Below are 15,718 nucleotides of genomic sequence, written 5' to 3'. Positions count from 1 at the left end.
CGGCCCTTTTATACCAATATTAATCCAATACAGGGGTGTAACATAGCAGTCCATATACCAGGCCATGATGCTTTAGAGGGGCTATAAAGGAACTCACCAGTTTTTTAAGTGGCACATGGTTTGGAGAGGAGAACCCTTTTGCAGATTTTGCATTAGAACTGGATCTTCAAGCGTTGCATTTGAACTAATAGCATCATAGTTTTCCAATACAATCAGTAAAGGGCTACGCCTAAAATAACAAGTTAACCCCCATTAATAAGATAGGAGATAACTTGTTGATGACTGGGGGACTGAGAGCTGAGACCTCCAGCAATTGCAAGATCCAGGCTTTGAAAATCTTAGAATTGGGCTATGCTGCCCCATCTTGATAGAAGCAGCGATGCGCATGGTAAACCTCTGCTCCATTCATTGTCTATGGGACTGCCAAAAAAAGCTCAGAGCAGCACTCGGCTATGTCCTGTAGTCCCATAGATCAGGGTTCCCCAACTCCAGTCCTCAAGGCCCACCAACAGGTCATGATTTCAGGATTTCCTTAGTATTTCCCAGGTGATAATTGCATCACCTGTACAATACAAGGGAAATCCTGAAAACATGACCTGTTGGTGGGCCTTGAAGACTGGAGTTGGGGAAACCTGCCATAGATAACTAATGAAATCAAGATGGGGCAGCAGAGTCTGTTATCTGGATTCCCAAGCCCTGATCTCAGAATCGTGGTGGATCTCTAGGGTAAGTTCACACTAGGCGTTTTTTCAGCATTTCTTCACTGCAGCAAACCCTGATCTCTTGGCAAGAAAGAAGCTGCAGGAAAAAATTATGTTTTCCTAGGTTTTTCTTGTGTGTTTTTTTTTTGCAGTGATTTTGGCATGCTAGATTTGTCTCTTGTGCATGCTGACAAAATTTAATGTTGAAAAAAAAAAAGTCCTGTTCTACAGAATCAAGTTTGAACACAAAAAAAACAGTGCAAAACATGATACCTGGGTTTCTGGTTCATTTTTTCAGCATTTTTTTCACCACCCATTCATTTCAGTGGGTGAAAAATGCTGAAAGAAGTGACAAGCTCTATTCTGCAAAAACCAAGCAAAGCACAAAATTCCTAGGACAAAATAAAATCAATCTGTGTGCATGAGATTTCTGAAATCTCATAGACTTTGCTGGTACTGTAAAAAGCAGCTGAAATTTTGCATAAAAAAACTGCATCAAGAAAACGCCTAGTGTGAATTTAGCCGTAGGCTATGTGCCCACGGTGCGTGTTAAAACGCACACCAAAAACCGGACTCTTTCCCAGAAATCGCGCGTTTTTTTCCGCGCGATTTCACCGCGATTATGATCGCGATTTTGCCACGATTTTCGTGTGCGATATTCAAGCACTTTCCAAGCGATTTGAAGCATCGCTTGGAAAGTGATTGACAGGTTGGTCACACTCGTCAAACATAGTGTTTGACAAGTGTGAGCAGCTTTTTACTATTGAGGCCGCCTATGCGGCATCAATAGTAAAAGATAGAATGTTAAAATGCTAAAAAAAATAAAAAAATTGGGGTATATTTACCTTCCGACGTCCCGCGCTGCATTCCCGGGCCACAGCGTTCCCAGTAATGCCTTGCGAGACCTGTGATGACGTAGTCTCGCGTTGCTATAGCGATCTCGCGAGATCGCGTCATCACTGGACCGTGCCGCAAGGCATTACTGGGAACGCTTAGGCCGGGAATGCAGCGCGGGACGCCGGAAGGTAAATATACCCCTGATTTTTTATTTTTTATTCTTTTTTTACAGGGGTAAAAAGTCTCCTCTCCTCCACACCGTGGGTACCAACCGCACATGAGACGCTTAACTTCCCGCATGGTGGGCATAGCCACATGTGGGAAGTAAGCGAGTCTCATGCATTCCTATGAGTGCGGAATCGCGGCAATTCTTTGTGATTCCGCACAAAAGAATGAGCATGCTGCGATTTTTTTCCGTGATGCGATTCCGCCGCGGAAAAAAGCGCAGCATTAGCACAGCATGTGCGGAATGCCATAGGAATGCATGGGGGGCGTTCTGTACACGATTTTTAAACGTTTTTGCTGCGTTTTCGCGCCAAAAATCGCGGCAAAAACGCTTAAAAATCGCTACGTGGGCACACAGCCTTACGGTTGAACCCCCCAGTGATCAGCAAGTTAATCCCTGTAGGATATATCTTGTTGTTTAGCAAATAGCCCTTTAACCCACTGACACGGACAACAATATTTTATTATAATATTGTATTTATTATTATAAACAACAATATCATTATTATTATTGTTAATAATAATATTGGTCAAAAATTACAAAAAAAACGGAGGAAGCATCATTTACCTACTGGATGCCAGAGATTTGAAAAATTGCCTTAGACCTGAGGGACACCACACATTATTATTTAATAGGAATTTTCTATTAAATTTAATTCTAGTGTAGCTGAACTTTAATATTGTTGTCCCGTATTGTAATTTATAATATATTGATGTTGTAGAACTGTGTGTGCTATAAAACGTCATTGTCTATGCATGTATTATGTATGTGCCCTAAGCAAACATCTTACAGCAGCCTCTTCTTCCATATTTCTAGATATTGATGAATGTTCAGTTCATAGATCTATCTGTCAGCACAGATGTAAAAATGTCCATGGGAGTTACAAGTGTTTGTGTGGAGCTGGGTTCACCCTACAGAGCAATGGACGCACCTGCACAGGTAGTTACTGGAAAGAATGTCATTTTTTTAGGTAAAAGGCTGAATGTGTTAAAAAACTTATGCAAATAGCTTCTTCAGAGAGGAAGAGGATTTATGTTGAGCATCTAAAAGTCAATATCGACCCTATAATGAGCCTTGCCACGAGAGGATAATTCTTGGTGCTCTCCACAAGGAGAAACCTTCTGCCATAGACCCCATATCAGAGTCCTGTCACCCTTCTAAATTATACCTCCCTTCTTTGCGCTGATGAGGTGCAAACACCACAAAGCACAGGTCAGCAAATGGATTGTCTGGTTTGGCTTTAGATCCTAGGTCCTGTGACAAGGATTGTTAAAGGGTCCAATTACTGACTTTTAGGATTCCTACCTCCAATAGGTAACACTAGAGTTAGCCCTCTTTCTCTCTGAATAGACAATTTGCATATTTAATTTCCAAGAGGAGCATTGCACGACCTTTAAGCCTCCTTACTCTGGCATGTCAGGCATGTTACTCTCCACAGTGAGAAACTTTACCCCTTAGACAACCTCCCCAAAGAAAAAATAAAACACTATTGTATTATTATTTCTATTGAACCTTTTTATACAAAATGCTTAACACAAGAGGAGAATGAATACTTATGCTAACTTACATTTAGTTAATTCCTTGATTTGAAGTCTAGATCACGTGAAGTCATTATTGCCCTCTACTCCTCTTTGGTCAGACCTCATCTGGAATATTGTGTCCAGTTTTGGGCGCCACATTTAAAAAAAGACATCAACAAACTGGAGCAAGTTCAGAAAAGAGCAACCAGAATGGTGACCGGTCTGCAAACCCTGTCTTATGAGGAAAGGTTGCAGGATTTGGGAAGGTTTAGCTTGCAGAAGAGAAGACTGAGGGGAGACTTAATAGCTGTCTACAAATATCTCAAGGGCTGTTAAATTGTAGAAGAATCATCTATATTCTCATTTGCACAAGGAAAGACTAAAAGCAATGGGATGAAACTGAATGGGAGGAGACACAGATTAGATATTAGAAAAAACTTTTTGACAGTTAGAGTGATCAATAAGTGGAACAGGCTGCCACGAGAGGTGTTGTTGAGTTCTCCTTCAATAGAAGTCTTCAAACAGAGACATCTGTCTGGGATGATTTAGTGAATCCTGCTTTGAGCAGGGGATTGGACCAGATGACCCAAGAGGTCCCGTCTAACTCTGCCATTCTATGATTCTATGAAGATTTGGTCTATATTATAGCCTGAGACTATTACTTCACAGCTCACATTCACAACAATAACAAAGTTTTAAAATAAAGATATCCCATTGTGGCGCCCCTGAGGGTTCAGTCGCCACAGAGGTACTGCATCTCCTCCTGAGGTGTGGTACCTCACCATCCAGGTAAGGTGGAGACACCTGACCACACTCCAACACCAGCATCCCACACAACATAGTAGTGTAGCAAAGCACCCTTTGGTGGCTCTCTGCTTGGAACATGAAGCATGCTGGGAGGCGGGTGGAGTTTAGTCTGCATCAAAAGAGCGGGAAGAGGTTAGGATTAAGTCAGTTTGTCACAGGAGTCTGACGAGGTCAGTCTGTGAATGGAGATCCCCTGAGTGGGACGGAGGAAGGAAGTGCTGCACCCGACCTGAGTGACCTGGGTCCGCTGGCACAGGAAAGGAACATCAATAGAAAGCCTGACTCTCCATAAGAAGGAAAGGATTAGTACGGAACGTGAAGAGAAGAGAACTAAGAATTAGGGTTAGAGGAGAACCCTTCCCAATTTCTAAGCGCAAGGCCGGGGTCCGGTCCCCAAGGTTGTATGGATACTAATGGTCCTGCAGCAGACACCGGAGGAATAGAAGTTGTCACCACTTTATTCCCACACCAGACTTGGGGGCACAACAGCATCGTGAGCCGGGACTAGGTAGTAAGGAGTCCCTGAAGCAGGCTACAGCTGTCTGCCGTACAAGTAGAGTTCATAGGGCATCTGACAGGAGGAACTCCAGTGTAACTCAGTACTGTGAGTACTTCACTAAAGGCGCAATAAGGGAGACGTTCAGAAAAGGCACATGTTGGCAGAGTGGTGGAAAGGAGTACTTTATCTTGCCTGGAAGTTGGCTGAGCTCCTGACCCAGAGGACACAGCACGGATGCGGGCTCTTGTGCCACAACAGACTGTGAGTAAAGCTTTGGAACTACATGCCGTAGTGTCCTCCACTTATTCCTGCGTCAACCTGCTTGGCACGACTACATCCCCCCTGCGCCTGACACTACACCATCTACGTGTCACTTCACCTACTCTGCCCTGGGACTACAGCCCTGCCTGTGGAGGGCTATAACATCAATGCTGCACCACACCATCTGTCCCAGAGGATCTGTCTGCAGCGTCGGCTTAACACCTTCATTGTCGAACACTACAGGTGGCGTCACGATTAGAGTTGAGCGAAACGGGTCGAAAAATTTCAAAAGTCGCCGACTTTTGGCAAAGTCGGGTTTCATGAAACGAAACCCGACCCTAGGATGAGGTCGGCCACGAGGTCGGCGACTTACGCGCCAAAGTCGTGTTTCAAAAGTTTGTTTTGCGCTCTTTTTCAGCCAATCAGGATCCACGGACACTGTGGGCAACGTGATGACATAGGCAGGGGTCACCACCATCTTTCAGAAGGGCATGCAAGTGATTGGCTTGCTTTGGTGGGCGTCACAGGGGGTATAAAAGGGCGTGCACGCCGACCGCCATCTTACTTCTGCCGATCTCAGTATAGGGAGAGGTTGCTGCTGATTCTGTAGGGAGAGCGTTAGGCAGGGAAGAAGACAAAAAAACTGCTTCTGCTGCTAGCGATTTGGCCTGCACAACACACCAGTCACTGTGTGTGCAGTGCAAGGGGAGGCTATATAGTGGTGTATCAGTGGTGTTGGTTGTTGGGCTGCCTTCTAAGGCTTCCTGACATTCCTGCATTGCTGTTTACCCACTGCTCCGCAAACTGCTTTTTTAAAAGCAATCCCAATTATTTTTTTTTGTCCTGAGAAGAAAAAAAAACTGCTTCTGCTACTAGCAATTTGGCCTGCACAACACACCAGTCACTGTGTGTGCAGTGCAAGGGGAGGCTATATTGTGGTGTATCAGTGGTGTTGGTTGTTGGGCTGCCTTTTAAGGCTTCCTGACAGGCTGGCATTGCTGTTTACCCACTGCTCCGCAAACTGCTTTTTTAAAAGCAATCCAATCTCCCTTATCCTCTAGTCCCTTTTGTCACAGCTGTGCCATCGAGCCTGTGACATAGCGCTCAGATATCAGTGGGCCTCACACAATCCAAATCTGTCCACAAGTGTCTGCAGAAATTCAAAATCTCCCTTATCCTCTCGTCACTTTTGTCACAGCTGTGCCATCGAGCCTGTCACATAGCGCTCAGATATCAGTGGGCCTCACACAATCCAAAACTGTCCACAAGTGTCTGCAGAAATTCAAAATCTCCCTTATCCTCTCGTCACTTTTGTCACAGCTGTGCCATCGAGCCTGTCACATAGCGCTCAGATATCAGTGGGCCTCACACAATCCAAAACTGTCCACAAGTGTCTGCAGAAATTCAAAATCTCCCTTATCCTCTCGTCACTTTTGTCACAGCTGTGCCATCGAGCCTGTGACATAGCGCTCAGATATCAGTGGGCCTCACACAATACAAAACTGTCCACAAGTGTCTGCAGAAATTCAAAATCTCCCTTATCCTCTCGTCACTTTTGTCACAGCTGTGCCATCGAGCCTGTCACATAGCGCTCAGATATCAGTGGGCCTCACACAATCCAAAACTGTCCACAAGTGTCTGCAGAAATTCAAAATCTCCCTTATCCTCTCGTCACTTTTGTCACAGCTGTGCCATCGAGCCTGTGACATAGCGCTCAGATATCAGTGGGCCTCACACAATCCAAAACTGTCCACAAGTGTCTGCAGAAATTCAAAATCTCCCTTATCCTTAGAGTCACTTTTGTCACAGCTGTGCCATCGAGCCTGTCACATAGCGCTCAGATATCAGTGGGCCTCACACAATCCAAAACTGTCCACAAGTGTCTGCAGAAATTCAAAATCTCCCTTATCCTCTCGTCACTTTTGTCACAGCTGTGCCATCGAGCCTGTCACATAGCGCTCAGATATCAGTGGGCCTCACACAATCCAAAACTGTCCACAAGTGTCTGCAGAAATTCAAAATCTCCCTTATCCTCTCGTCACTTTTGTCACAGCTGTGCCATCGAGCCTGTCACATAGCGCTCAGATATCAGTGGGCATCACACAATCCAAAACTGTCCACAAGTGTCTGCAGAAATTCAAAATCTCCCTTATCCTCTCGTCACTTTTGTCACAGCTGTGCCATCGAGCCTGTGACATAGCGCTCAGATATCAGTGGGCCTCACACAATCCAAAACTGTCCACAAGTGTCTGCAGAAATTCAAAATCTCCCTTATCCTCTCGTCACTTTTGTCACAGCTGTGCCATCGAGCCTGTCACATAGCGCTCAGATATCAGTGGGCCTCACACAATACAAAACTGTCCACAAGTGTCTGCAGAAATTCAAAATCTCCCTTATCCTCTCGTCACTTTTGTCACAGCTGTGCCATCGAGCCTGTCACATAGCGCTCAGATATCAGTGGGCATCACACAATCCAAAACTGTCCACAAGTGTCTGCAGAAATTCAAAATCTCCCTTATCCTCTCGTCACTTTTGTCACAGCTGTGCCATCGAGCCTGTGACATAGCGCTCAGATATCAGTGGGCCTCACACAATCCAAAACTGTCCACAAGTGTCTGCAGAAATTCAAAATCTCCCTTATCCTCTCGTCACTTTTGTCACAGCTGTGCCATCGAGCCTGTCACATAGCGCTCAGATATCAGTGGGCCTCACACAATACAAAACTGTCCACAAGTGTCTGCAGAAATTCAAAATCTCCCCTGTCCTATAGACACCTTGTACCTTGTTTTACATTACTATATAGTTTGTTGGATTTTGTCTACATTTCTACCAAAAATGAGGAAGGCTGGTGGAAGAGGCCGTGGAATTGGGCGGGGGTTGGCAGCTGGTAATGATGGTGTTGGTGGTGGATCTGATGGTAGTGGCAAGAGCAAAATAGGACCGAATGCAGGAGGTGTTGAGCCTGCGTCATCGTCTGGCTACATAAGGCCTCGAACGCTTAGTTTTCTAGGAGTTGGCAAACCGCTTTTAAAGCCAGAGCATCAGGAAAAAGTTTTGTCTTACATTGCTGACTCAGCCTCCAGCTCTATCGCCTCCTCTTCCTCAGTTGTAAAAAGTAAAAGCACTGAGTCGTCATTGGAGGCTCATGTTCATGAACCACACCTTTCCTTGTGTCCTTCACCCCAACCAAGATTGAAGGATGATGCAGGCCATACTACTGATTACTCCATGGAGCTGTTTTCACATACCATGCCTGGATTATCAAGTGAAATGGTGAATTACCCAGGCCAAGATGAATCTGACATGGAGTGCACTGATGCACAGCCGCTGATGGATGATTCTGCTGGTACATTCACTCAGAGCACTACATTGTCCTCGCAGTGTACAGAGCCAGATTCTGACCCTGATGAGACTCAGGTGCCCCTTCCCGCACACTATACCACCATACACGGTGACACAGAGGAAGGTGCACATGACATAGAAGAGGAGGTGATGGATGACCCAGTTGTTGACCCAGATTGGCATCAATTGGGGGAAGAGGGTGCTGCTTCCAATAGCTCAGATGAGGAGCATCCACAGCAGACATCGACATCGCAACAGCTGTTATCTGGCAGGCCCGGAGCACTCCAAAGACAGGTTCCAAACATCAAAAGAGTTGCTGGACAGCTTGTCCAGAGGGTCAAAAGATCACAGCGTGCTAGGCCGCAAAATGTCTGCCAAAGTAGGAAGAGTGCAGTGTGGCACTTTTTTGACCAAAATCCTCATGATCAGGCCAAGGTTATCTGTAAGAAGTGCGCAAAGACCTTTAGCCGAGGGAAAAATCTGAAAAATTTGAATACCAGTTGCATGCTTAGACATTTAACCAGCATGCACTTGCAAGCGTGGACACAACACCAAACCTCAAGTGCCACATGTGCAACTGATCACAACGAAGGTAGTCAGCAACGCTACATTGTTTCCCCCACTGTAAGCCCACCGGTTAGCACAGCAGCAAATGTTGAGGTGTCGTTGCAAGGCCACAGCAGTCAGGGAATCCCACTGTTATATCAACGAAAGACTGATTCTAGGCCATCAGAAAGAACACCAACTCCATCATCATCATCAACCCTCTCTCAGTCCGCCCTGTCCACCGCTACTTCCACCATATGCAGCTCTCAAGTCCAGCTCACCCTCCCAGACACTATGAGTAGGTCAAGAAAGTACTCAGTCTCTCATCCGCGTACACTGGGTTTGAACGCCCACATTGCCAAACTAATCTCGTTTGAGATGATGCCCTTTCGGTTGGTGGAAAGCACAGCTTTCCGCGAACTCATGGCCTATGCAGTACCACGCTATGACCTACCCAGTCGCCACTTCTTCTCTCGCAAAGCCATCCCAGCCCTCCACCATCATGTGAAAGACCGCATTGTCCATGCACTCAAGCAGTCAGTGAGCGGAAAGGTGCACCTCACAACTGATGCATGGTCCAGTCGGCATGGCCATGGCCGTTACGTGTCCATCACTGCGCACTGGGTTAATGTGGTGGATGCAGGGTCCACAGGGGACAGCGGTGGTGGGACAGTGCTGCCTAGCCCACGGTATAGGAAACAGTTGGCTGTAGGCGTTCGACCCTCCTCCTCCTCCTTCTCCTCCTCCTCCTCCAGAAGCGAAAGCTCGTCCACAGAGCGCAGTCGTACGAGCACTCCATCTGCAGCTGCCACTGTTGCACACGATGTGTCCCCCTATCGAGCAGCTAGTGGAAAGCGTCAGCAGGCTGTGTTGCAGATGATGTGTTTGGGCGACAGACACACCGCCGAGGTGCTGGCCGAGTACTTGAAGCGACAAACTGAGTCATGGCTGGGCAGTGTACATCTTGAGTCAGGCAAGGTAGTTAGTGATAACGGCCGTAATTTTGTGGCAGCCATAGCCCTTTCAAAACTCAGCCACATACCTTGCTTGGCTCACACCTTGAACCTGGTGGTGCAGTGCTTCCTCAAAAATTATCCGGAGTTAACAGCCCTGCTCCAGAAGGTGCGAAGACTGTGCGCGCACATCCGCCGGTCGCCTGTACACTCCGTTCGTATGCAGAAGCTGCAGCGATTGCTCCACCTTCCCAACCACCGCCTCATTATCAACATTGCAACAAGGTGGAACTCCACCCTGCACATGGTGGAGCGGCTGTGCGAGCAGAGGCAGGCCATAATGCATTTGTGGGAGGATACACGGCCAGGCACTTTGAGAGCAGACATGGAGTTGACAGGTGTGCAGTGGTCGAAGCTGAAAGACCTCTGTAAAGTCCTTCAGTGTTTTGAGAAATGCACACGGCTGGTAAGCGCAGACGACGCCATCCTAAGCATGAGCATCCCACTTATGCGTCTGCTCATGCAAACTTTGACGCACCTTAAGGAGCAGGCGTGTGCAGCCAATGTTGATGAGGAGGAAGAGGAGGAGGGAATCCTTGATGACATTCAGCCATTGTCTGCTCAGGGACCTCTCCTGGACGAGGTGGAGGAAGAAGAGGAGGAGGAGGATGATGATGGGGATGATTACTTAGGGGAGGAGGATGCATCTCGTGGGGCAAGTGAAAATGTTGGCGTGGCAAGGTCTGGTACAGGGTTTGTGCGTGACTGGAGGGATGTGGATTTGCCAGAAAGTGCTCCTCCACCCAGCACTCGCAGTGCATCATTGACACCGGGAACATTGGCCCACATGTCAGATTATGCCTTGCGGATCCTAAAAAGGGACCCCCGCATTGCCAAAATGATGAACGATGACGACTACTGGTTGGCCAGCATCCTGGATCCACGCTATAAAGGCAAATTACAAAACATCATGCCACAGGAGAACCTTGACCTAATATTGGCTAATAAACAAGCAACTCTGGTAAATCGGTTGCTTGAGGCATTCCCAGCACACAGCAGCGGTGATGGTTCTCACACGAGCCGTACGGGCCGGGGGCAGCTTGGCAGAGGTGTTCGTGGTGCACACAGCAGAAGTGGCGTTGGAGACAGGGGTTTCATGACAATGTTGTGGACTGATTTTTCAAATACCGCTCACACAACTGGTAATACTGCATCGATGGAAAGTGACAGGAGACAGCAGTTGTCAACTATGGTTGCAAACTACTTTTCCTCCCATATCGATGTTCTCCCACACAGGTCATTCCCCTTTGACTATTGGGCCGCTAAACTGGACACCTGGCCTGAATTGGCCCAATATGCCTTACAGGAGCTCGCTTGCCCAGCTGCAAGTGTGCTATCGGAAAGAGTCTTCAGTGCAGCTGGATCAATCCTGACAGAAAAAAGGACCCGTCTGTCAACCCAAAATGTGGATGATCTAACCTTCATTAAAATGAACCACGCATGGGTTTCCAAGGATTTTGTCCCACCTTCCCCTGATGACACATAGGGTGACAGAAAAATGGCTTGCTTTGGTCCACCTCTTCCTGGGACTTCACCTATTTCGCCTTTTGCATCAGCTGAATGTCCAACATCAACATATGCCACTTTCTAAAACTCCCTAACTGTGCTGCCTCCCCCCCCATGGCCGGGGTCACCACCTAGCGCACGACACCGTGCGAGTGCCGTTGCCCTGGACAGGTGGGTAGGCCGACTCTTGGGCACGGGCACTGGCACAGGGTCCCTCATAGTGCAATCAAGTGTCTCTGACGGTGGTGGTGCACACCCGCCGTCAGACACACCGCTGTACTATGAGGGGCCCAGTGTCAGTACCGACGCCCACGAGTGGGCCCCCCTTGCTTGGGCAGGGCCCCAGCATTTGCAATCTTTACCTCTCCCTGCTCCTCCGCTGTGTAATCTGGGCCGTCAAATCCATACTGTGCCTGACACCGTCTGAGCCTGCCTCCTGAGACATATATTTTGAATGTGTACGCTATCCATACATGTTATCTGGGGAAACGGTACCCTTTCTAACCTTTGTGCAATCACGTGCAATCCATACTGGGCCTAACACCGTCTGAGCCTGCCTCCTGAGACATATATTTTGAATGTGTACGCTATCCATACATGTTATCTGGGGAAACGGAACCCTTTCTAACCTTTGTGCAATCACGTGCAATCCATACTGGGCCTAACACCATCTGAGCCTGCCTCCTGAGACATATATTTTGAATGTGTACGCTATCCATACATGTTATCTGGGGAAACGGTACCCTTTCTAACCTTTGTGCAATCACGTGCAATCCATACTGGGCCTAACACCGTCTGAGCCTGCCTCCTGAGACATATATTTTGAATGTGTACGCTATCCATACATGTTATCTGGGGAAACGGTACCCTTTCTAACCTTTGTGCAATCACGTGCAATCCATACTGGGCCTAACACCGTCTGAGCCTGCCTCCTGAGACATATATTTTGAATGTGTACGCTATCCATACATGTTATCTGGGGATACGGTACCCTTTCTAACCTTTGTGCAATCACGTGCAATCCATACTGGGCCTAACACCGTCTGAGCCTGCCTCCTGAGACATATATTTTGAATGTGTACGCTATCCATACATGTTATCCGGGGATACGGTACCCTTTCTAACCTTTGTGCAATCACGTGCAATCCATACTGGGCCTAACACCGTCTGAGCCTGCCTCCTGAGACATATATTTTGAATGTGTACGCTATCCATACATGTTATCTGGGGATACGGTACCCTTTCTAACCTTTGTGCAATCACGTGCAATCCATACTGGGCCTAACACCGTCTGAGAATGATAGATGGGGCCCACCATACACTGGAACATTCCAAAGGTGGACATCAGACACTGGAGCAGCATTTACAGGGCCCATTATACACTAGAGCATTAGAAATGTGGCCCATTATGTTTGGAGCATTATTTGGGCCCATAAGACAGTAGAGCTTCATCCATGGGGACCAACATATACTGTAGCATTATGTGGAGCTCATCATATACTGTTTCAAACATTATATGGGACCAATGATTCTGTATGGAGAAATAGATGGGCCTCGTCATGAGATGTAAAAAGTGAGGTATTTTTCATTGTACTATACTGCTATTTCTCTGCCGTATCGGAGCATGATGAGTTGTGGTATGTGTTAAAGGGGCGCTCTTTCGCCCAGGGCACATGAAAACCTGCAGCCAGCCCTCCCCCCCACAACTTTAGCCAAATAACCCCCATTTTTCAGTGCGTAACTTGTATTATGAAGTTAATTAAGGTTGACAAGCTTAAGTAAGAAGAATTGATGCTTTTGGCATTCAAATGGGCACTGTAGGTGTGTTTCCTGTCCTCCTCTCACTGCCGACTTTTATTCCCCATTGACTTACATTGGGTTTCGTGTTTCGGGACGACCCCGACTTTTCCCTATAATCGGACGATCTTGCTCGACCCGACTTTTGGAAAAGTCGGGTTTCACGAAACGAAACGCGACCCTAAAAAACCAAAAGTCGCTCAACTCTAGTCACGATTCATTCAATCATCATAAGCACACTGAACATTTCCCCTTTTACAATGGGTGCCCAGAGCCACGGGCCAGGTCCCAGCTGCCGTGACATCTCCCACTGAAGCTCATCGGGCCCGGTATACCCCACCGCCTTGGGAGGGTGACCCACCATGATATCCCATACCCATATACTTTCTCAAAGTTTTCACCTGGCATGTTGTGAAAATGCTACACAGCACGATACAATCAATCGTGCAGCAAAGGCGTAAAGATTTAGCTAAAATAGCTTGTTGCTAAATTTTTGTCCAAAGCAAAGACAAACAACATGAAAAACAACAACAAAATGTACAAACTTGAGGCCATACAAATGACTCATATTTATAGATACACAATAAAATAGTTTAGGTAATATCACAGCACAACAATTGAAAAATTAGTGAAAAGACTGGCTTTTATTAGCCAGTGGCAACGTATCGCTTCCAGGTGTGAACCTTTCTCAAGCTGCCTTCAATATTTCCTTTATATCTGGAGGATTGGTCTTTACCTGGGAAGCTTGGCACCCTCAGCTTTTGTTGCTGCTGCTTCTTCGACATTTTATGGAGTCAACAAACATAGGGGGTGATTAAAGATGGGTTATTTTCACTCCGTTTGAAGTGTACTGAAAAAACAAGTTATTCATTATCTCTGAGAGGAGAGCTTTGAAACCCTAAGAACGGGGTTTACCTCAGTCTTGGAAGGTGTGCATGCTCAACTTGCCCTCCATCCATTGTCTATGGAACTGCTGGAGAAAGCTGAGCGCTGTACTGAGTCCCAGCAGTACCAATGACAATGAATGGAGCAGAGGTCAGGCATGCAGCTGATCTCTATGAGTCCAGCATCTGAAAACTGTGGAAACATGATATTGCATAACTAAACCAAGCCCTCCACAGAAGAATCCACAGGCCTTCACAGGACATACATTTTTTTGTTTTTATTATAATTTCTCATATTTATTCCATCATAATTTAATTTCATTGACTATAAATATTTCTTAAATTATAATTGTCCCTTTTTTTTTTTAGACAAGACCGCCAATTACTACAAATACATAAACGCCCTCTGGTATATATTTAATATTCACATGATAAATATGTGTAAGATAACACTGTCACATTCTTTTGGCTCTTTTGAAGACATCAATGAATGTCGCCGACCAGGAACGTCTCACCTTTGTGAACACTTCTGCCACAACACACAAGGAAGTTTCTTCTGTTCCTGCCGAAGTGGGTTTGCCCTCGGTGCAGACAGAATGTCATGTGATGGTAAGTATTTTGTGGGAAACAACTTTGCGTTCTTAGCGCTCCATTCGATCTTGTTTATTTACCCTGACTTCTTGCAACACAGAGTTTGTGAATTTTGCTCCATGCAGAACAATTTCCCTTTGTAATGACAATCTGCAAATGTATAGGGTGCCAGTAAGAAAAAGGAAATTAGTAAAGCAGTCAGGACTAGTTGTATCACTTCCAAGATAAACCTCACTTGAGCTTTAAGAGCTGCACTTGGATGGATGGTGCTAGCAAAATGTAAACCTCTAGGGTTACCAATACACTACCACAGTGGAACATTTTCTAGGGACCCACAAACAAAAAGACAGCTCACCGCACCTGTATTGTGAACATCATGGGTGCTCAAAAGCCTTGAGCCTTCATGGGGACAAATCCAACGGAAGAAAAACTCATCTCTCTGGCCTTCTGGATTTATTCCAAATCCTCTTCCTTCGTATTCCAAATCCATGTGCATAGACAACAATAATAGTAGGTATAAGGCTGAGTGCACACGTACTTTTTTGCCCTGCGGATTTTTCTGTGCAGAATTGAAGAAATCCGCAGGTCAAATGACCTGCATTTTTCCTGCGGATTTCTTTCATTTTTAGGCTATGTGCCCACGGTGCGTGTTAAAACGCACACCAAAAACCGGACTCCTTCCCAGAAATCGTGCGTTTTTTTCCGCGCGATTTCACCACGATTATGATCGCGATTTTGCCGCGATTTTCGTGTGCGATATTCAAGCACTTTCCAAGCGATTTGAAGCATCGCTTGGAAAGTGATTGACAGGTTGGTCACACTCGTTAAACATAGTGTTTGACAAGTGTGATCAGGTTTTTACTATTGAGGCCGCCTATGCGGCTTCAATAGTAAAAGATAGAATGTTAAAATGCTAAAAAAAATCGGGGTATATTTACCTTCCGACGTCCCGCGCTGCATTCCCGGGCCACAGCGTTCCCAGTAATGCCTTGCGAGACCTGTGATGATGTAGTCTCGCGTTGCTATAGCGATCTTGCGAGACCGCTAGAGTCACGCGAGACTACGTCATCACTGGACCGTGCCGCAAGGCATTACTGGGAACGCTTAGGCCGGGAATGCAGCGCGGGACGTCGGAAGGTAAATATACCCCGATTTTTTATTTTTTATTCCTTTTTTTACAAGGGTATG

At 46.4% G+C, this 15,718-nt stretch overlaps 1 protein-coding gene across 1 annotated transcript in view; it reads left to right on the top strand.

The window, feature by feature from the left end:
- The window catches only part of VWCE (von Willebrand factor C and EGF domains), a 260,888-nt gene that overhangs the window by 143,757 nt on the left and 101,413 nt on the right, over positions 1-15,718 (top strand). The window contains exons 9-10 of the mRNA XM_073573945.1: positions 2,581-2,703; positions 14,420-14,548. Of these exons, the coding sequence (XP_073430046.1) occupies positions 2,581-2,703; positions 14,420-14,548 (252 nt within the window). The remainder of the gene's footprint in view (positions 1-2,580; positions 2,704-14,419; positions 14,549-15,718) is intronic.

The sequence above is a fragment of the Dendrobates tinctorius genome, unplaced genomic scaffold, assembly GCF_039654945.1.
Source record: "Dendrobates tinctorius isolate UK_male_01 unplaced genomic scaffold, ASM3965494v1 ptg000037l, whole genome shotgun sequence".
NCBI lineage: Eukaryota > Metazoa > Chordata > Amphibia > Anura > Dendrobatidae > Dendrobates > Dendrobates tinctorius.
Note: the sequence above shows the minus strand (reverse complement) of the source record. Positions and strands in the feature narration are given on the sequence as shown.